The sequence below is a fragment of the Megalobrama amblycephala genome, linkage group LG17 (assembly GCF_018812025.1).
Source record: "Megalobrama amblycephala isolate DHTTF-2021 linkage group LG17, ASM1881202v1, whole genome shotgun sequence".
Taxonomy (NCBI): Eukaryota; Metazoa; Chordata; class Actinopteri; order Cypriniformes; family Xenocyprididae; genus Megalobrama; species Megalobrama amblycephala.
The window spans coordinates 31,479,477-31,501,613 of NC_063060.1; the positions used below are offsets into that span (position 1 = coordinate 31,479,477).

The window sequence follows — 22,137 nt, forward strand, 5'->3', positions numbered from 1 at the left end:
ACTACAAATCTTTTGAATATATTAATGCTTTAGCTTTTTAACCCTCTACTGCACACATGTTGATGGCACATGAAAAAAAATATATTCCACATCATTTTTTGGTTAATTTGGGAACATTTTATTGATAAAAAAAAATAAAAATTCAAGAAATCATTAAGTAAAAAGGGAAAAACACTTGAAAGACATTGATATATTGAAGTTGATACATTTATAGCTCTGTATCATGTAGTGTGTCATGCCATATAACGTACTTCATGTAATAAGATTTCATTCCGTACGAAACTTCAAAAAGCACTTCTTCTCTGCTGTGAAATAGTGGTGTATGTTACAATTTTTGCACATCACTTTGGATGTTCCTGCACACCCAGGAACCTTGCATCTTCACTTCTTATTTGCCAATGTGAGGTATTGCCCAAAACCTTCTCAAAAAGTACCCCTTATCGCACAACATTGCCCTGAGGCAACGAAAAGAAAAACAGAATTTCTGAACATGCAAAAAAAAAAAAAAAAACTTCATAAAACCTGACAAAAGGCTTCTCTACACCTTCATACACACACATATTGTTCATGACGTTTTAAATAAGATAACTAAAGCAAATAATATTGCATTCTTCTCACATCATGTGCTCCTGTGACCATGTGTCAGAACAGGACATCCCACCTTTAAATGGTGGTTGATATTGACTCCGAACACTGAACTGTTCTATGGTAGGCTACTTTCTCAACCTTTCTAATTGGTTGTAATCATTTAAAGAAAAAAATTACTAAACATATGGCTTAAGAAAACTTTCCATTGCCTGAGGGCGACGCTGTGCTGTAGAGGGTTAAATAAAATAAGATTTTCTCATCGCTTCTAAAGTAGGGGAGAGCGGGCACCAAGTAACACTTTTTGACTTTCTCAGTTTGTGTAAATTCACTTGGGGTTCAGCGTATTTATTTTTTCCCACACATTAATTTCACACATGTCCAGTACAATTATGTGGTTTTGTTTCATTAATACAGTGTATACTTTTTCAGGGCTCTCAAGTGTCACGCACTGAGCGTGACAGTCACTCATTTCGGTCTTTTGTCACGCACTCCCGCCACACATTGTATTTCTCACGCAGAAAAACTATTTATCATATATTTAATATGCCGCAGCGTCCAAAATGTATCTGGCCGCGCCGCTCTCTCTATGGAACCGGGCAGGAATCAAGCGCGTCTCGAACCTGCCACTTATCAGCCAATCAAAAAAAAAGAAAGAGGCTACACAATAGCCAATCAGAAAATAGCACTATTGTATCTGGGTAAGATTTTAACGCAACAACCAATGAAAAAAAAGCATATCCTGGAATTGTTCACCATCATCCATGTTCACCCACAGAGGAAAACACTGGAGCTCTGAGTGAGCATCACTTTGAGCACAGAGTAAGTCATGATCTCCTGTTTTAATGTTACAACAAATTCACAAATTGTTTGACACAAACAATGACAACTGCTGTTAGATAATCAGATAATCAGCTTCAGTTTTTCATGAGTGTGAACTTAGATAACAGTTTTACAGCCTGTTCATTGACACCTGCTCAGAACAAGTAGTCTAGGCCTAGTTATATTTTGCTATCACACGAAGACTGACATTTTGTTACATTAAACATCTCTCTCTCCAAATAGTTTTAATAATTTTATTAGCACTAAATAAATTAAAGTGTATTGCATCGTCGATGTTATAGGTCACTTTTAAAATCATGTCACATTTTATATCCTGGCCATGGATCAGTGTTTCCCATACATTGACTAGACTGTGGCAGCCCGCCACATTCTAATTGGTCCCGCCACAGTCGCAAAATATGAATACGGATATGACGCGATATTTAAATTACCGTCCGTAATTAGACTAGCACCAATTAAGTTTTCGTGCACTATATTCAAAGTCATCTGAAGCCATTCCATAGCTTTTTTTTCTTCTTCCAAGAATTAGGCTAGAATACTTTTTGCTGCTGAATTATATAGTACTCACCTAGTTTACTTATTTATTTATTGGTATATTTTTATTTTTATCTATAATGAAGTGGTGTGTTTAGTGCATTCTTTTACTTTTAGAGCACAAAATTGTTTACGAGAGAACAAATTTCTTCATTGATCTAGTCTCTTAATTTTGGAATGTCACTCTTGCCTGTCTCCAAAACTTGAGAGCCCTGCTTTTTTCTTGATTTTCCCCGAAAGACTGGAAGTGAAATGTGACAACATGCCCCATAGGTGGGGCACATTGTAACATGACGTTACAACAGCTTAAAATGTTATCTGATCTAATAAAAACATTTTGTCAATAATATTAGCTGCAAGCAGCAATTCGGGGCCAAGCCCCAGAAGGGGCAGTAGCGCAATACGGAGCAGGTAGAGCAAAAACAGCAGAAATTGAATGTACATGCAAAACAGCTGGTTCAGAAGGACAGGTGGAAATGAAATGAAAATCAATAGAAGTTCAGATGAGAATGAACACAGAATGAACTAAAAACACTTGTATCTAATTCAAGAGGAATAAAGATTAGTACAATGCTTATTTGGATAAAAAAGGAATCAAAATGACTCATTACACACAATTGCATAATGACCACCCAACACGGGATTCGAACCCACAACCTCCAGGTCCAGTGTCCATTGCGCATGTCATTGCACCACTGTGCAGGTGACTGTTGACACAACTGTTCTAGTTTATGTGAAAATGGACTCAAAAAGAAGAATTTTTATGAAACTGCACTGAATGTTATATTTAATAACTTTACTTTAGATCATTCTGCAGCTCATCATGCTGTAGCGCAATACAGAGCAGGAAGAAGAAAAACAGCAGAAAATGAACAAACATGAAACACCTGGTTCAGAATTATGGGCGAGAATGAACTCAGAAAGTACAGAAGCTTAGATGAAAATGAACACAGCATGAAACAAAAAGCATTTATTTCTAATCTAGAGGCAATAAAGGAATCAAAACACACAATTTCATAAAACCACTCCACCCGAGATTTGAACCCACTATCTTTAGGTACAGGGCTCGTCAGGTACCTGGCTTTACACATTGAGCTACATTATGACACATGTTCAACATGTTGTGGAAGAGAACTTTTAGTGTAACAAAGAATTTACAAAAAAAGCATTTCTTAGCATGCTAACCATATTAGCATGCCAAGCTAACTTAATGCTAATGAAGCTCATGGTTAACTTGATAGCTGAAGAGCCACATTAAAAAGAATGACAACTGGTTAGCATGCTAAGCAATTAGCATGCTAAGCTAACTAGCATAAGATAACAATCACAAGGAAGGTCACATTCAGAGACAAATATCTCGGGAACGGTAGCGAATATCAAAAATCCGTTCAGTCATTTCTATGCGGCTCGGTTCAAAGATCTTCTGAGCTGATTGTGGACAAAATAGGACAAAATTTGTGGGAGGAGTAGCGAAAAAACTGTTTTTCATTTATTTCAATATGGCAGACAGGTACATTTAAGGAAAATGACAAATGACACATCGTTGGAATTGGCATTAGCCAGGGAATAAAATGACATAAAGTATACACGTTTTGGAAAGTGTTTTCAAAAGTTATAAGCATTTTTGCAAAAAACATTATATCTGTGGAACAGTAGGTGGCGCTGTGTTGAAACTTCTCAGGTACCTTCGGGACCTACTAAAGGTCATACATACTAATTTTTGTGAAGATATGTCAAATAGTTTAAAAGATATTGAAATTTATGACAAAATTCAAAATGGCGGACATGCTTTTCATCCGATGTTGACAAATTCAATATCCTCGGATTCGGCATGGCCCAAGGAATCCATAGACACCAAGATCTTGATTTTCTAATAAAGTGTTCAAAAGTTATTGGCCAAAATATCCATTTTACAGATCTCATGACCTGTAGGTGGCGCTGTTCCCAAATTCGGCAAGGAACCTCAGATCATGGTCTTGATCAAGTGTACGAATTTTTGTTTTGATCGCTCAAAGTTTGGCTGAGATACAGCCTCTATAGCAATTTTGGGTAAACCTCATTAACTTCGTGACATCATAACTTTTGAACAAAGATGAATAAAAAAAATCTGCTCAGTCATTTCTGTGCGGCTCAGACCAAAGATCACCTGATCAAAGTCTGGACAAAATTGGACAAATTTTGAAGGAGGAGAAGCGAAAAAACGGACTACTGTACTTTTCAAAATGGCCGCTACTGTAATGGGTGGAGACTTAATGTAAGAATTTGAATAGAATCAGCATGAAGAGACAAATCAGATGTACTAAATTGTATTTTTCTAGAGCAAATGGTTCAAAAGTTATAACCTTTAGAATGTTGAATTTTTGAACTGGTGGTGGCGCTATAGAGTTGGGCCTAGAGACTCCAAAATTGGTCAGATTTCTAGACATGACCATCACTACAAGTGTGCCAAATTTCATCATTTTCTCATGTTCCGTTGATAGGGCTGCCATAGACTCCCATTCGGGAGGAAGAATAATAATAATAAAAGGGAAAACGTACAATTACAATAGGGGCTACAGCCCCTTCGGGGCTTGGCCCCTAAAAATACAATTATTAACTTTTTCATATAAAATAATGGCATTTTTTAATACTTAAAAATAAACTAATTTTTGCATTTGACAACAGACAGCAAACACAGCTATACAGCATAGTTCAAAACATAATAATTAATAATTTCTGAACATTGACTCTCAATCTTTATTCACCTTTTTCTCATGGTTTATTAATAGAATTCATAAAAGATATAAGATTAAAATAATATCAGATTTGTCTCATTTTAAATAAACACAAAAAAAAAATAGAGATGAACAATTAACTTAAGTGAATTTTCCCTAAATTAATAATAATAATAATAAATACATGATTCTATTTTTTATTTTTTTTAAATAAAGGAGCCAGAAAGAATAGACTATAACATATTTTGTTACTATGGATACTCTGGAAAAACAGACTTTGTAGTTTGTATGTTTTGTTGTTTTTGTATATACCTCATATTTATATGTAGGCCTATATTGTATGCACATTTTGTAATAAATACATTTACAGAATCTTTAAATGCATTAAATTAAAAGGACAAAACTTGTAGCTATGCTTTATTTTGAAAAGTTACACTTATCAAGTCAAGAAATGATAAGTAAAAGAAAGTTCACTGTGGAAGGAAACATTCACAGTTTACAAGTTGTTACAAATTACAAATTAGTTGAGGGAAAAAAAATAAAAAGGGGGTGGGGTTGAGCTCTGATATAGGACTATGGGAATATAAATATGGTCTTGATCTCTGTAAGAAAAAACAACAACAATGTAGATTGAAAAGAAATTTTTGGCACGGGCAAAAGAACAACATAGCACGAGAATTCATGAAATCAATGCTGCAAATACAATTTACATTTTTATCAGGTAAAAATGATATCACATATGTGGTTTAAAGGTACTGTGTCCATTCTCTCATTGTCCTCTGTGGGGCCTCTTGATATTAAATGAAACAAATTTAATGTAGTGAAGAAAACTTGACTGCAGTGATATTTCATTCATTCTCCAACTTTTAAGTATCTTGAACAATCACAAGAGGTCTATGTAAGTACATACAAAGAACAAGTGAAGTTATTTTTCGGACTGCTGCACTGAAACAATTACAAAGATAGCTTATCATCCTGATATTAACTGGAGTTTGCATTTAAATTGACTGAATATCCCAAATTGGAGCAATGCTAAAGCAAACACATATTTACTGTATTAACTGACTAACATTAACATTTAATCAAAGGAGTTTTCACACTCTCCCAATGCACAGTAAACATATAGTTTCATGGATGACAGGGTTAGATGTTGCAGAGTCTGTAGTTCCTGTATAGGCTCAGGTTAATGCTTTAATCAGGTACAGTTTATCTCCCTCCTCACTAGTAAAAATGGGGGCCTTTTTGTAATGATCCACCAAATCCTCCATGGAGCTGAACTTGCGCTGACCAATGCAGTAGAATCCATCTTTTAGCTGCACTTTGAAATGCTTGTTCTTGTACACTGCCTTGAGAGAGATGGAGAAGTCGTTTGGCTGGAAAGTAAAAAAAAAAAAAGTGTCGTGTTCATAACAAAACACAAATTAAATTGTTTGTGACTTAAGGCCTGTTCACACCATGAACGATAAGTATATTTGTGTCCACATCTTGTGTGCGCAACGTTTTTGCTGTTCTTGTTGCATTTACACAGCTTTAACCAGCAGATGTCCTCAGCATGCAGTATTTTGACAGCTAATGTAATCGATCTAATCTAACACTGAATTTAGCTGACGAAGTCAATATAGTGGTATAAAAAAACAACGCCTTGTCTTTTTCACTGCAACTTCAAAGGAATCAAGACAATGTTGTCAAAACTAATGCTGGATACCTGAGGTAATTTTATGTTATGTTTGCTAGCCTGGCATAATGATCTCATCGTTAAAGTCCCCCTGTAGTCAATAATTTTATCCCTTAAAACTGATCTTTGATTACTAAAATTACATATTTAAACGTTTTTTTCCTGTGAAAAAAAATCTTAATGCCTTAAAGCGGAACTCGGTAAGATTTGCGAAGCTCCCCCTACAGGTTCCTTCAGTGAATCACACTGTCGTAAATACTCCAAGCGCAGCTCTGGACTACAACGACTACAACGCTCACCAGCGCAGTAGTTTTGCAAATACAGTACAAGAAATCTCGATGGAGGTGGGTAATTTTCGAAATTGTCTTATAAAGTCATAATATATATACATTGTTTTTGAATTACCGTAAAGCATTTTGTCACTCTCGCGTGAACTTGAACATGAGGCGAGATTGTGTCGGGTCGGCGCAGCTCAACTTGCAAGTGCTGTTTTCTGGCGTAGACGTGCCAGCGGGGGTTAGTGCTCGCCTCAAACACACCACTAGTCAATTAACCATCGTAAGGACTTAGAAAACTATTTATGAAGGTAAAAAAGTTACTTCTGCTTTAAAATAGCTTGAATGTAACTCTACACCTTGCCTCATAATATACACGGATATATGAATATGTTAATTAGCCCCGCCCCCACTCACTCGCACGAGCTCAGACGAGATCCACTCGGTCAACTTACTGAGGTAAATGCTGCACAACAATGGTGGCTTTTTTACAACGTTGGACACATAACGATAATTAATATTATTAGCATAAAATGCTTTGAACAACTCAGAACATCAGTGGAGAAAGGCATAGTTCAACATAACATTAATATTGCTGCGTTCCAGGCAACCCGTAACCCGTGTTTTTCCAACCTTGTACCCGTGAAAGTGCACTGGAACAGCAGTCAAAGCCGTGACTTTCCAACCGTGAACTCGTGCTATAGATCGATGTACTCCCAGTTACGGGTTCTGACGTCACACAGCCCGCGAAACAACAATGGCAGCCCCTATGGGTTTATGCAAGTGCACGGTAAAATAAAAGGTATAACAGCTTATCTTGCCTTATGCGCCGTTTTCCTCCTCTGTTTCCCTCAAATAAGCAAGGAGTAAGCACCTTTGGCGATAGAAATAATTGTTAATGAGCATAAGCCCCGCACGGTCCGCCATGTTGGTTTGTTTACACTTTTACGCAGTTTGGCATAACTTTCCTGGAACGCTACAAAGTCGTGAGTCGTGATTTGAAGTCGTTACTTACGGGCTCAAAATCCTGCCTGGAACGCAGCATATGCATCATACACCCGCTATATTGCGACATCTACCCGATTTTTCATATCAACAGAAAAATATAGCGGGATAACCTTCTTTTGAGACTCCCACAGTCAGTTAATGATATGCTAAGTCCGCCGCCACATTGACGTGATTGGTTACAAGGTAGTTTGACGTCTTTGGTTTATTGCAGTTTTAAAGATAAAATACTCAGCAATGGTGTTGACTTATGAATTTGCATATGGTTTGTCTTAAAGCATATTAAAAACACCAGACAGACATATAAACAAACATTAAAAACTTGATTTTCACAAACACTGGTGGCATTTTCTGGACCACTGCGATTAACTTAACTCTGCAATGTCGTCTGCCATTTTAAATGTGCGAGCCCTTAAATTAGAAAGGATTCTTATTGGCTGTCAGTGTTTTAGCGTTCAACAGCTGGAAAAAAATCCTTCTGAAAGTGATCCCAATGATATCTTTTCACTATATCGTTATTGTAATAGCTGTGGTGTACACAGCGCTATTCTTTTATATTTAGAACAATTTTTATATATTTTATCGTTATCGTTCTTAGTGTGAACGGGCCTTTACTTAAAAAATACTTAAATTAATAAATATGCAATAAAAATGCAAAATTCCATTCATACTGCCAGAAGCTTGTTATATGAATTAGGATTTTTTTTTAAAGGTGCCGTAGAACGTCTTTTCAAAAGATGTAATATAAGTCTAAGGTGTCCCCTGAATGTGTCTGTGAAGTTTCAGCTCAAAATACCCCATAGATTTTTTTTTAAATTCATTTTTTTAACTGTCAATTTTGGGCCATCATTAACTATGCACCATTTCAGGCTGCGCTGCCCCTTTAAATCCCGAGCTCTCGACTATAAGTGCAGTTATACAGTGCATAAACAAAGTTCACACAGCTAATATAACCCTCAAATGGATCTTTACAAGATGTTCGTCATTCATGCTGCATGCATGCATCGATTCCTGTGAGTATAGTATTTATTTGGATGTTTACATTTGATTCTGAATGAGTTTGAGGCTATATGCTCTGTGGCTAACGGGCTAATGCTACACTGTTGGAGATTTACAAAGAATGAAGTTGTGTTTATGAATTATACAGACTGCGTTTAAAAATGAAAATAGCAACGGCTCTTGTCTCCATGAATACAGTAATAAACGATGGTAAATTTAACCACATTTAACAGTACATTAGCAACATGCTAACGAAACATTTAGAAAGACAATTTACAAATATCACTAAAAATATCATGTAATCATGGATCATGTCAGTAATTATTGCTCCATCTACCATTTTTCGCTATTGTCCTTGCTTGCTTACCTAGTCTGATGATTCAGCTGTGCACAGATCCAGATGTTAATACTGCCTGCCCTTGTGTAATGCCTTGAACATGGGTTGGCATATGCAAATATTGGGGTCATACATATTAATACATAACAGTCGGTGTTATGTTGAGATTCGCCTGTTCTTCTGAAGTCTTTTAAACAAATGAGATTTATATAAGAAGGAGGAAGCAATGGAGTTTGAATCTCAGTGTATGTCTTTTCCATGTACTGAACTCTTGTTATTCAGCTTTGCCGAGGTAAATTCAATTTTTGATTCTAGGGCACCTTTAAAAAAAAAGTAAAAATTATATTAATTCTAAAAACAATATACACTGCCGTCCAAAAGTTTGGAAACACCCCTGGCAAAGTGTGGTTTTGGACATCAAAATATCATATCAGCATAAATCCTTATTATTTTTTGGTGCAAATACATTGGCAATATGAATTTGCACCAAATACATAAACATAATATTGGCAATATATACACGTCAGAGTCAGACATGCCCCTTTGCCAGCTGTGATGCCTGGTTACTGGTTTAAACTTGGCCCAGGTTTGTAAAAGATTTTTGTGTCAGCACACCTTAATAGCTTCAACAATTGATTGCCAATTAAGTTTAGAATACAATGAACCAATTAGAACCCTGTTTAGGTCAGATAACTGCTAATGGTGGATATTTTGAAATCGAAAATTTGTATGAAAGTATTGTCAAAGTATGAACTGTTTATGTAATAAAATATGTTTTTGTAGTTTGTGTTGTCCCTTATCAGTGCAAAATTATCACAAATTAAAAAGGATTCATGCCAATATTGTCCAAAATCCCACTTTTCTAGGGCGTTTCCAAACCTTTGGAGGCAGTGTAGTTTGGACACAGTTTCAACTGAATTCAATTACCGTAGACTCGCTGTCTCTGATGAGGAAGTCACCATCCGCACCCCTCTGGTTCAAGACCATCTCAGCCTGGTGCCGTGTCAATTTCCCATAGTACCATTGTTTTCCTCCAAACTTTCCATCCATAGATGGCTTAATGTCATAGTTTGAAGTAGGTTGTCCTGAATTCCCTAGTTCTTTATGTGTTTTCTGTACAACTGTAACATAGTTCTTGGGCACTAAACCTACTTGCCCGTTTTCCTTTCTACACTTCCACCATTCAGGGTCATTCTCAGGTTTCTCCAACACATACATAAGTTCATCTTTGTTGAAACTCAGTTCCTCGACATTGCTTGAGCTGAAATGATAAAGTGCCTGTACAGTCTGCAGAACCTGAGAGCCGTTGTTATTGTGCCCCACTGAAGACAGTTTATCATTGAGAGAGGTCATAGAATCGCCCCTCATTGTCCTGTCCAGATCCTCTGTGACATAATTAGAGGGAAACCACCCAGAAAGGCCATTATAGGTTCCTCGCCACCAACCGTCGCTGCACTTCTCCATGACGATGACCCTTGTGCCCTTCACCAAAGAGAGCTCGTCCTCCCGCTCTGCGGTGTAGTTGAACTTCACCAGTGCGGGCAGGTTGAGGTCATACAGTCGCTCATCGCTGTCATATTTCTCTCCGCTGGAGGGCAAATCTTGCACACAGCCTTTCTCCTTCACTTTCCCAATCCCTGCAGTCATAAAAAGTGTTTTTTTTTACTGTTAATATGAGCATATGGACTGTTTTTTGACAAATGTGCTACTATGAAACATAACTTATCTTTATAATGTGCCACATAGAAATGGTCACATTTATATTAAAGGTGCTAAAGAGGATGTTTTGTTTTATACATTTTTGCAATATTACTTGAAACTGTCTTTACTAACTGATAAAAGACTATTTATTAGGTGCACTGAAAGGAATAATATTAATATACATCATCTGTGCACGAGGTAGGGCCTTTAAAACATCAGCCAATCATTTACGCGATCATCGCGTAAACGATTGGCCCTCTGGCTTGTCAATCACTGCCGTGACGTTCCTTGTGAGAGACGTGCGCGGATTGGCCCTCTGGCTTGTCAATCACTGCCATGACGTTCCTTGTGAGAGACGTGCGCGGCTGCGCGCTCCAGTAACTTTCCACACTCCACAGGCGCCGCATGCAGTGTTTTTGTCAGGAGACAGCAGTAACAACTGCAGATTATGAGTTACCTGCGGTGAGTCCGACATAATGAATCCACTAACACGACACAGCGAATGCCGGGTGGTAAACAAACACTCGTGTTCCAATACTCGTGCACGAGTTTTGGGAGGCGTTCCCTCGAAATGAGCTGTGAAGGAGAGAGGTTGTTCTTATGCATGCACTCATTTCAAAAACTCACTAACAGTTTTTAGTTTCTCAGTCGACAAAAAGATCCTCTTTAGCACCTTTAATATATACTGATATTATACAATTAATTTAACCACTTGAAATTAAATCCGAAGCCCATAAAAGTAATACAAATATAGTAAAAGTTTGCGATCAGTAAGATACTCTTAAGCTTACCAAGGCTGCATTAATTTGATCAGAAATACAGTAAAACAGTAATATTGTGTAAAATTAAATTTATTCCTGTGATGAATTTTCAGCATCATTACTCCAGTCTTCAGTGTCACATGATCCTTTCATCAAGTAACACTTCTTGTCATTTTCAATGTTGAAAGTTGTGCTGCTTAATATTTTTGTTGAATCATTTTTTTTCCCAGGATTCTTTGATCAATAGAAAGTTCAAAAGAACATAATTTATTTGAAATAGAAAGCTTTTGTAATATTATAAATGGCTGTTTATCAAAAAAAAAAATCTTATTGAGCCCAAAATTTTGAATGGTAGTGTACATCAGAGTGAATATAGGCAAAGTGGGACAGTTATATATGATCCAATTGTTAATTATTGCTAATATATTTTTAATTGTTATATAATAATATAATAATTGCTAACATATTTTTTGTTACATATATATACATGCATGTTTGTGTATTTTTATATAATAAATAGGCTATACACAGTACACACACATATATGTAAACACAAACTTTTATTTTGGATGCGATTAATCGTTTGACAGTACTAACCATATATAATTTATGATGTGAAATGGATAAGAAAATACAAAATTTAATTCAAAATAATTTGTCAAATTCATTTTCAAATCGTTTTTTTTCCGTCTGTCCCACTTTTGGTTCACTGGTATACCAATAACAGTGTTACTGTTGCACAATCACAGACCAGCTGACAGCCAAACTCATAATAATTATTTGAGTGCTACAGACTTAAAACCTGCACATCATTAGAACAACTATCTTCTTGTTTCATCATGACTTGAGTATGCTAATAATGTAGCCTAAACATTGGCAAACTGACATTTGACAGATTTACCATCTCTCATAAATTGTTTTACATAACTACTAAATCAAGTTAGGAAAATACTCCCTGATCCCAAAAGAGAGGAATTCCAATTTAGTGATTAGGCAATGAAACATAAGTTTAACATACTCATGATCGGTTTAACATACTCATTTCTGGGCCTGAATCCACTGAATACACTCTAAAATACACACCCAGTGCTGTCAACATCTCCTTTTCCTTTCAGAAAAATTTGGGTCATAGTATAGATGGAAATTACACAGATTTCTGCATAGGAATTGCTATAAAATGTTTGTTTTTAAAATAAACTGATACTTGTTCACCAAGGATGCATTAAATTAAATTAACATATTCAACTGAAGGTTCATCTCAAGCTTTCTGCAGAACTTCCCACAGGCTTTTTAAGGTATTTCTCACTGGCATTGCCATCGAATGGTTCCCACAACAGTGCAACTTCTTATTGAATTATTTTAGTTTCAGAATAAACTTTATCTGTGAAACCCTGCCTAAAGGCCAGCAGCATCCCAGGGACTTCTCTTCTTCACTGTTGCTGATGAAACTGATATTTGACATGTACTTTTCAATGAAGCTGCCAGCTGAGCACCAGTGAGGGGGCTGTTTGATGTACTTCTCATCTTGTTTTTGTGCAGCAGGGCTGTCCACTTCTCTCTCTACTGGTTGGATCCAGTTTGCTCTCTTCTTTCAAGAGAGTAGTTCACAGAAGAGTCTTCAGAAGAACAATAGGCTAATAAGTTTCTAGAAACATGTTTCTTTTTATCCATTGTTGAAAACAAAATTTAAATCCCAAATTGTTGAATAGGCTTTTAGCTAAAACCTATTGCTGGTGTATGTAAATGGAATTTAATCTAAACAACACTAATTCTCTTCAGAGACAATCTTTTATTATATACCACAAACTCAGTCATCAACTTTTAATAAAAGATCTATTATTCCCCAAGAAGATCCATACATGGGAGTTAACTTATAAGAATGTCCAAGAAATGGCTAAAAAAAAGAAACACCCCTCCAAATGAAAGGGAAATCCCATTTTTGCCTATCCATGAACATCAACAGGAAGAAAAAGCAGAAGAGTGATAGAAGAGTTTCCTGTAAAATAAACACCAGTACAAAAATGGGGTAGAGCATTAAAATGTAAAACAGCCTTGTGATCCTCATTCATGTGTATGGAATTACAGAGCTCATCTGCTCCATCAAAATCAAACTTTCCAAACTCATCCATAACAGCCGCTATATTCCAAGAAACCATGGAAACATAAAAGTCACAGGCATAAAATTGGAGGGAAAACAAGTTGTCAGTGATAAATCACTATCATGGTCAACGCAAGAGGTAAAACCATCATGTGGATGTGTGGAAAAGCCAATGAAGTTGAAATTTTATTTCAATGGAAATTCCAGGCAACGGTATTGAAAGCAGGATCCACACAGATCTTAACTGTCTTTATGACGTGACTCAAGGACGGATCTTGAGGCACCATGTCCTGTCTGCTTTTGTTTCATTTCCTCTGACAGCCAGAATAACGGCAGCTCAGCTTTACAGTCAATTTCCCAGTTTTCCACATGCGGAAAAACATTCAAAAGCAGAGATAAGGCAGAATTCTTCCTAAAGAAAAAACCTTGGCATCACAGGTATATATTAAAACAGCACTGAGAGACTGTCATAAAGTCTTCAGTTCTTCAGAGTTCAACCCAAAAGCTGACCAGAGATCCAATAAGTATAAAGTTTGTAACGGGTTTGAAATGAGTTTGCATATGTCTGACAAAGTTTACATGTGGCTGTTTTCCAATTTCACAATTTTTCCCATGAAACACAACAGAACATTTTGAATTGAGCTAATTTTGTTGTCATCTGCCCTCAATATTGAATGAGATATCTCGCTCAGTCCAGGTTTTGATAAAGCTGAGTGTGATTATCAATGTAACGTGACCCACGGCAAGCTGCTTTCTCGAATCCACGACAGGAACCGAGAGAACGCAGCCAAATCACCCTGCCTTTGTTTCTTTTCGGGCTGAGCTCACTGCACCAATGACATCATAAGACAAACAGCCTCTTCACAAACAGATGTAGCATCTAAGAACTGTCAGCAAAGGTAGCGCCGTTAATTCTCAAAACGACTCAACGCTCGCATCCACACAAATATAAACCCGTGAGGAACTTCGGCATGTGTTTCTGTTCACTTTTGACCTCACAGCTGCTTTTCTTTCTCATTTCAACTGACAATATATTTTGTTTTCTGGCTAATTTTCCACAACAGAATTCTGAGTGCAAAAATTACACAAATAGCACTTGAGACATTTTCCCTTTGTGCAGGAATCGGTCACGCCTCCGTTTGTTATACAATAGCCTCTCTGAACTTCCACGGCATACTAATGCACAGAGAGATAAAGAAAGGCAGACACAGAGAGCAAGAAAGAGAGCTGGCAGGAGGCCATCAAAGCAGCCTGCAATCTTTCCTCTCTTCTCCCGAATTTTCAAGTCTAGCTATTCAAAATGACTAAACAAAACCAGTGCAAAAAAAAAGCAATGCAAATAAGGAGTCTCGTTTGTTGAAGTGTTCTGTCCCTTGCTACTGTTCTTTTGTCCTGCAAGATCCGCTCCTTCACTGAGTCTGCCAAGTCACGACACCCCACTGTCTTGTCCACTGTAATACCGGGAATAAAACACTCTGAAATGCTGAAGGGGAAGAAGTACGTAATGAGAGAGAAAGAAACCCAGAGTCAAAGGCTTCAATTATTCATTGCCTCACATCCTTCTGTTTTCCTGCGCTAGAAATCTGCGTTGAATTAGACAGCTTCCGGCCGCCTTCACAGAGCAGCTCAAGTTGACAGTAGAGGAGGTTGAGGGGGCCTACATGGGTTTCTGCTTTGATTTTTGTTTTTTAAGACTGTCCAAGCTACCCTGAAGGGCCTGGTGCTATTTCCTCTCTCTCTCTTATGGCCAGTTTTATAGAAAAAAGAAAGTATTTGAAGTACCTGAGTGTAACCTAAATGCCCTATAAAATGTATGTCAATGAGCTTGCGGTTGCGCGTATGACATTATATGAGTGACTCATCTTGGTTTACGACCCAGAGACACATAAGAAACCAAAAACGTGTCATATTCACTAAACTCATAATAACATTTTTAAATTCTTAATATAATGGAAGAGAAACACATATTCTGAATAATCACAAGCTGAACAATATTTCCGAAGACTGTGAGGACAGGGATTTTTGCACATACAGCCATTGAAACCCACTTTAAGCTGATCATATTGGTCAAAGAGGATAAGATAAACACAAGGACAGTTACAAAGGGCTGACAACATAAGTAAAATTACATCAAGTATGAAGAAATTCACAGAAATGGTTCTTTCTTCAGTTATAAGTTAATATGCCAACAGTACATGCAGGGCAACGGCAACAACTTTAAACAAAAGTGATACATGTATTTGTACTTAAGTGGAAAAGATATAAATATGTACTCACGAAAGAAGTGTTTAAAAAGGTTGGCCATATCCATTCCCAGCTCTGCGAGCGGCCCCCTCTCTCACACACTATCGCTCTCTCTTTCTCTCTCTGTAACAGAGCAGCAGCTATTCCATGAGAACTTCCTGAAAGTCCAGAGTTATTGACAGAGCGACTCTCCACCCCACACACATGACTGTCCTTAACCAATGGCTGTCAAGGAGTCCTTTCTGTAGACTCTGTAGTGGCTGGCTGGGCTTCAAACATTTACAGGGTCTTCTGTGGAAACTCAAGGCAACTATGTAACATCACAACTATAATTCATTTCTATCTATTTCAACTTAAAACCTTAAGTTCAGTTGCTGCATTCAATTTTAAAGTATAATCAAGTTGTCTGTATAGTCATTTCAACTTAAATGATATTAAGTTGATTAACTAACATTCTACTAACTTTGCAACTACATGTCAACTAACTTATTAGACTACTAGTAGACTGTAGTTGACTGTTAGGTTAGGGTTCAGTGTTAGGTTTAGGGTTAGTAGAAATAAGTTTACATGTAGATGCAAAGTTACATATACACTCAAAAAAATAACTTGTTGGTCTAACTTAATTCAATTATGACACCTATTTCCACACAGTTGAACTGATTTATTTGAACTTAAGCTAGGTTAATTGTACTGATGAGTAAAATTCATCCTAATTGAATGAGATCACACCAGTTTCATTTGACGCATTCTGTGGATGTTTCCTGAACATAATTCACTCTCGTTGATCCAACCAGTGCTATTGCAATTCAGACTGGTGCCCTTGTGCAGAGTTGCTCAAGTTTTCTGCGAAACATTTATAGCATGCATGCAATGATCAGGTAAAGAACTTCTCATCACTGGCTTTAGCACAGTTACAGCTTGTTGAGAACAACATAGATTTATTTCATGTAGCCACACTGTTAGCCCGGATAAGTTGAATTTACTTAAAAAATTTGAGGAAAATGGTTGCCCTAAAAAAATTAAGTAATGTTAACTTAATAATTCGAGTTAATTTAACTTAAAATGTTTTGTAATATGAATTACTTTGTAGTTATTACACATAGTATATTTAAGTTCAATGTACTAAGCAAGTTAACTTGCCACCAATCAAAATTCATCCATGCCTCCCATCATGCATTGATCACATGATCATCTTTTAACTTTGCTTGTCTGGTTGGTTTTAATGCAGTTAAAACTGCCCAAACAAAATCTAATATTAAACAGTCAAGGGTCAAGAGCTCATCTAAAACAAACCCTGACCTCGATGATGGTAACTTAAAAATTGTGATTTTCTCCTTTGGTGAAAAACTATAAAAAGGTAAATGTTTGGAAAAAATGTTGAATTCACACACACCACGACAAAATGGCGTCATTACCTGCCGCAAACCAGTGTGTAGGAGAAAAACTTCATAATTTAAGTGCATTTAACTTACATTTATTAACACATTCAAATACACCCACAAATTAGTAGAATATACTTATATTTTATAAGTAATGCAACCAAACTTAAATATTTTAAGTATATTGTAATTAGATTTTTAAGTAAATATAAAATCTGGGCTAAGAGTGCATAACCTAACCACAAGGTCTACACTTCAGCATAATGGTAACCTCATAAAAATCGACATAACATAAACTCTTTTAAATGTCAAATATAACTGAACATCAAACTTTAAAAGGTATTTCCCTTTCCTAAAAAACACATTAAACAGAACTTAATTTCAACATTTACTGTCCCGAGCTATCCCTATGCAAAGCATGCTGGGAACTAGAAATCCACTGCCCAGTTTCAATCAATGCAACATAAATGATTTGTGTAGTCCCAACACAAATGGTTTAGGTTAACCTAACAATTTGCAAATTTCATTTCATTTCACATAATACAATTGAGTGCAAATGCCAATTAAGTAAAAAACTAAAGATTTGTGTTGGTTGAGCTTATTTTATTTAAATAAACTGAGCAAGCAGCTAGAATCATTTAGTTGAATGTCTAAAGGGGACCATCAAAATAAAGTGTTACCAATATTCTTTGCATTTCACTTCTGCTTGTTTCCTAGTCTAGCTTTCTAATTCTACACTAAATACTGCTGGCTCTGTAACAAATAGCTTATATTTCTCTATTGTAAGGCACTTTAGATAAAAGCGGCTAATAAATGCATAAATGTAACTTGAAGATTTATACATATTCTATATTTACATGTACACACATAGCAGACTGATCACAGGAATAAATTACACTTTACAATATATTCACATAGAACACAGCTATTTTAAACTGAAACTAAAGCTATTAAAATGTTGTTAATTTAAATATGTCACGGACTGCATTTCCCATCATCCTCCCTGGCACCTAACCACACACACACGTCTAGCCCTCATCACCAGCACTATAGCCACCTTATTTTTCAATGCGGAAGTAAGGTGTTTTCTGTGAATGTGCGAGACTTCCAATTAAACAAACTGTTTGCACTACAAACCAGCGTGTTTCTAATTAAAACAATACATTAAAATAATATGGTAAGAAATACCAATTGAAATATCAATATCAGTATAACAAGCTGTTTTGTAAAGCTAAAAATACCTGGAAGCAAATGACACCGGAAGCCAGACATTAAAATGGCCACAGCTATCGTGCCCGCTCTTACCTGAAAAATAAGGTGGATAGAGAATAGACACTCCCTCAGTCATTTCTGACCTTGTCTGATTCTATATGTTCGTCCTTCCATTAAGAAAATGACCAATTTCATCCAATGTCGTCTAGGGATGGGAAACATGGGTTCACAGGTGTCTGATAAGGCCAATTTGAGCCCGGAAGTGTCTCTGGCAATGTGGGCAGATCAGGTGAGCTGGGGTGCTCTATGCCATTTGACTGTTGCTTGCAGCCCTTTTTTTCTTTGCATCTGAGAGTGTGGCCCCATTGGTTACAGCAAGGTGCCACGCTGAGCGTTTTAGGGCAAGGTGTCCCCATGAAAAGGGGTCTATGCCAAAGTCTTTCAATGAGGCTTTGCCAAGACTACTTGCCATGTTTCTTGCCTGCTTTATGTTCCTGACTACCTTGCTTACCTCATCCAAGTCATCTTCCATTCAGTTGTATTCCAGTCATCCCTTGTCTCAGTGTTGTCCCCTTGTGTTTGTGGCCTCTAAAGATTATATAAGACAAAGACTCAAAGTCAACAATACAAATCTATTTCATCTGCTAACGATCTCAAGTATCATCTCTTACCTGTTTATGCATTGAGTTACTGACATATCTGCAAACAAACCTACCTGTTTTTTGAGTTTTACCTCAGTTTTGGTCATTGCGTCCAAGCCTGAGCATGACAAAATGAAGCTGAAATAAAATATAAATATTACATGAAAAACTGACCAAATAAAATTTAGAAATGAACTAACTGAAATAGGTTGAAGTACAAAACAAAATTATTAAATATATATATATATAAACTGTCCAAAAGTCTTAGGCACGTCAATATTTTCACACCAAAAAAGGGTTTTAAGCCAATTATTTATATATTTTGTTGTAGTGTGTCAATAGGAAATATCAATTCACATTTCCAAACATTCATTTTGCCATTAATTTTAATAATCCAGTGAGATTTTTGAATGCACAAGGAGTCTGACAACAGCCGGTGCTCCACACGGAGATCTGATCTCACCATCATCGAGTCTGTCTGTGATTACATGAAGAAACAGAAACAAGAAGAAACTGAGGCAAACTAAATCCAGAAGAACTGTGGCCGTGTCTCCAAGTCATCTCAATCTTTTCCAGTCATCTCAAAACTGGAACACGCAAACACAGACAAGCGGAGTAACGCAAACAGAAAAGTCCAAATCAGTGTGCTTGTAAAGCTGCTCGAGAACCGTGACTGACTGTTGTATACCTTTGTATTTCACTTTTTACTATACACATTGTTCTAAAGCAGCCTTACAGAAAATATAAAAAGAAAAACGGGTTTACAACCTCACAAAGATCAAGCCAAATTCAACAAGATGAGGAAGAAACCTAAGAAACTAAGGCTCGGCTGGAAACGTTCATCAATCAATTCATCAATTCAATTTAATTTTCCTATTCATTCATTTCCCATGCATATATTTCTCATGATAACATTGTTCAATTTTAATGTATATACTTAATTTTGTTGACATGTTGTATGATAAACAATTCTGATATTGTGCTGGGCCAACATTTGATGTTCAGTGTAAAATCTAGGTCATGAAGTCAAACCAGTTGAGTATACTATACTGATGATGTGATGGTGAGTGAATCTTAGGCTTTATGTGGGCTGTACTGCAGTTTATTGACATAATGTGGGTCTTCATGGGTTATTTAATAGTTAGACCCCAGTGGTCAAATAATGTGTGTAACATGAGTAAACTACACTGAACATGAACAAGTTCTCACAGCCATCTTTTCGGCTGTATGAGTTCTGTCATCTGTTTACAAACCCAAAGAGCTATTGTGAAAGAGAGGCTGTCAAAAGCACCTCTGGAGCACCTGGTCCAGTGGACAGAGCTGTAATTTAAGGGAATGAGGTCACAGTTACATGGAGCCGAATTGCTTCCTGAGGGGTGTGAGAAGGTTCAACTGAGAAAAGGGACAGACACAGCATGCTATAAGCAGCAGCCATACATGAAAAAAGAGACATTAAGAGAAAAAGAGGCTACAGAGAGTGAGAGAAAAAAATAATAAAGATTAAATGAGATAACTTTTACCACATATGGAAGCCAGTTCCTAACACTTAATAAAATAAAACCATGCTTTGGTAAATCATGACATAAAAAGTCACTGCTGTGTGCTGGGCTAAATGAGCACGTATCTATGATGGCATTTTGACCAGCTAACGACCAGTAACGAACTGTAATGGGCAACGTAGCTCCTAGGACGAGAAAAAACAGGTGCTTCAGGATTCTGGAGACATCTGCTGACATCATGTTCTGTTTTTGGTTCGTTTAGATGTCTTTGGTCCGTGTTGTGTTCATATTTCTGTCAAACCACACCAGAGTTCGTTTGGACCCTTCTTTTATGGGGTCTCGGTCCACTTGTTTGATGAGCACCAGGGTTCGGATGGCAGCCTTCACATGAACCAGAGCAATCGCAACAGAATTAGTTTTAATCAAACTAAATCTGTCAAGTGTGAACACACTCAAGTATACTTATACTCACTAGTACATGTGATGTAAAATTCATTCAACCTCTTTTTAACGTAATAACCTCTGGAGAGAAATAGCGCTAACACTGGACAAAGATGAAACTTTCCAGAATGCATGTGTCCTATCAAATGGGTTCTATCAAATGGAGTAGACTAAACTTTGTAAGGCTAGACTTCTTGAAAGGCTAAGTATACTTTAAACTATGAGATAAAAAGTTGAAATTATGAAATAAAAATTTTTCATAATATCAACTTTTTGTCATAATTTCAACTTCTTGTCATAATTGAGTCTGTCATAATTTCGACTAAAATGATTATTACTTTTATGTCATAATTATGACTTTTATCTCATGATTATGTCTTATTATGCATAATAAAGGTTAATTATGAAATAAAGCTAAAAATAATACTTTTTATTATAATTGTGACTTTTTATGGCATAATTTTGACTTTTTAGCTCATGATTATGCCTTATTTATGCATAATAAGGCATAATTATGAATCATAATTTTGACTTTTTATGTCATAACTTTGACTTTTTATCACATAATTATGACCTTCTATGTCATAAATTTACCAAAGCATTACCTTTTTTTTTATGTAGCGGAAATGGGCCTTTAATGATTCACTCTATCGTGATTAGGCAACAAAGAGATATCTTGAAAAACTACAGCACCTAAAAAACTTCAGGTTCAATTTATTTTTCATAGCAGCTTGAAAGGAAGAATAACAGAGCCCACATAAAAGCACAAACACTTCAGTGCTTGTGTCCCATCCAAAACCTACAAATGCATGGCAGCTGTTTACTACAGGATTTGCCTGCAGCTGCCCGCACTGGAAACGAGAGCCAACATGCTGGGCTTGTGCGGATTTCATGAAACAGACAAACAAATAACAGAATCACAAATAAACAGCCAAGCATTCCAAGATATTTCTTACAATATACATCCCTTATTTAGAAATCATTATTTGTATTTTTAGCCTATATTTCCAAAAACACAGGCTAAGTGACAAAATACGATTCCTTTTTGAGGTTCTCTTGCCATGATACTGGTCCCATAAGTAAAAACCTCTTGTCTTATGTTAACAAAAAAACTTAAAGGGTTAGTTCACCCAAAAATTCTGTCATTAAGTACTCACCCTCAAGTCATTCCACACCCGTAAGACCTTTGTTCAT

The 22,137-nt window shown here is 36.5% G+C and overlaps 1 protein-coding gene across 2 annotated transcripts; it reads right to left on the reverse strand.

Annotated features, from left to right (window-relative positions):
* Positions 1-5,080: 5,080 nt before the first annotated feature.
* nck1a (NCK adaptor protein 1a) lies at positions 5,081-15,942 on the reverse strand. Of its 2 annotated transcripts, none has more exons than XM_048163973.1 (3): positions 15,805-15,942; positions 9,895-10,604; positions 5,081-6,049 (listed from the first exon to the last, which is right to left on the reverse strand). In XM_048163973.1, exons 1-3 carry the CDS (start codon positions 15,836-15,838, stop codon positions 5,855-5,857), a joined length of 939 nt encoding a protein of 312 aa, XP_048019930.1. In that variant the 5' UTR covers positions 15,839-15,942; the 3' UTR covers positions 5,081-5,854. The 2 variants fall into 2 exon arrangements, with proteins under 2 accessions (XP_048019930.1, XP_048019931.1); XM_048163974.1 differs by lacking the exon at positions 5,081-6,049 and adding an exon at positions 9,235-9,287.
* Between the last annotated feature and the right edge of the window lie 6,195 nt (positions 15,943-22,137).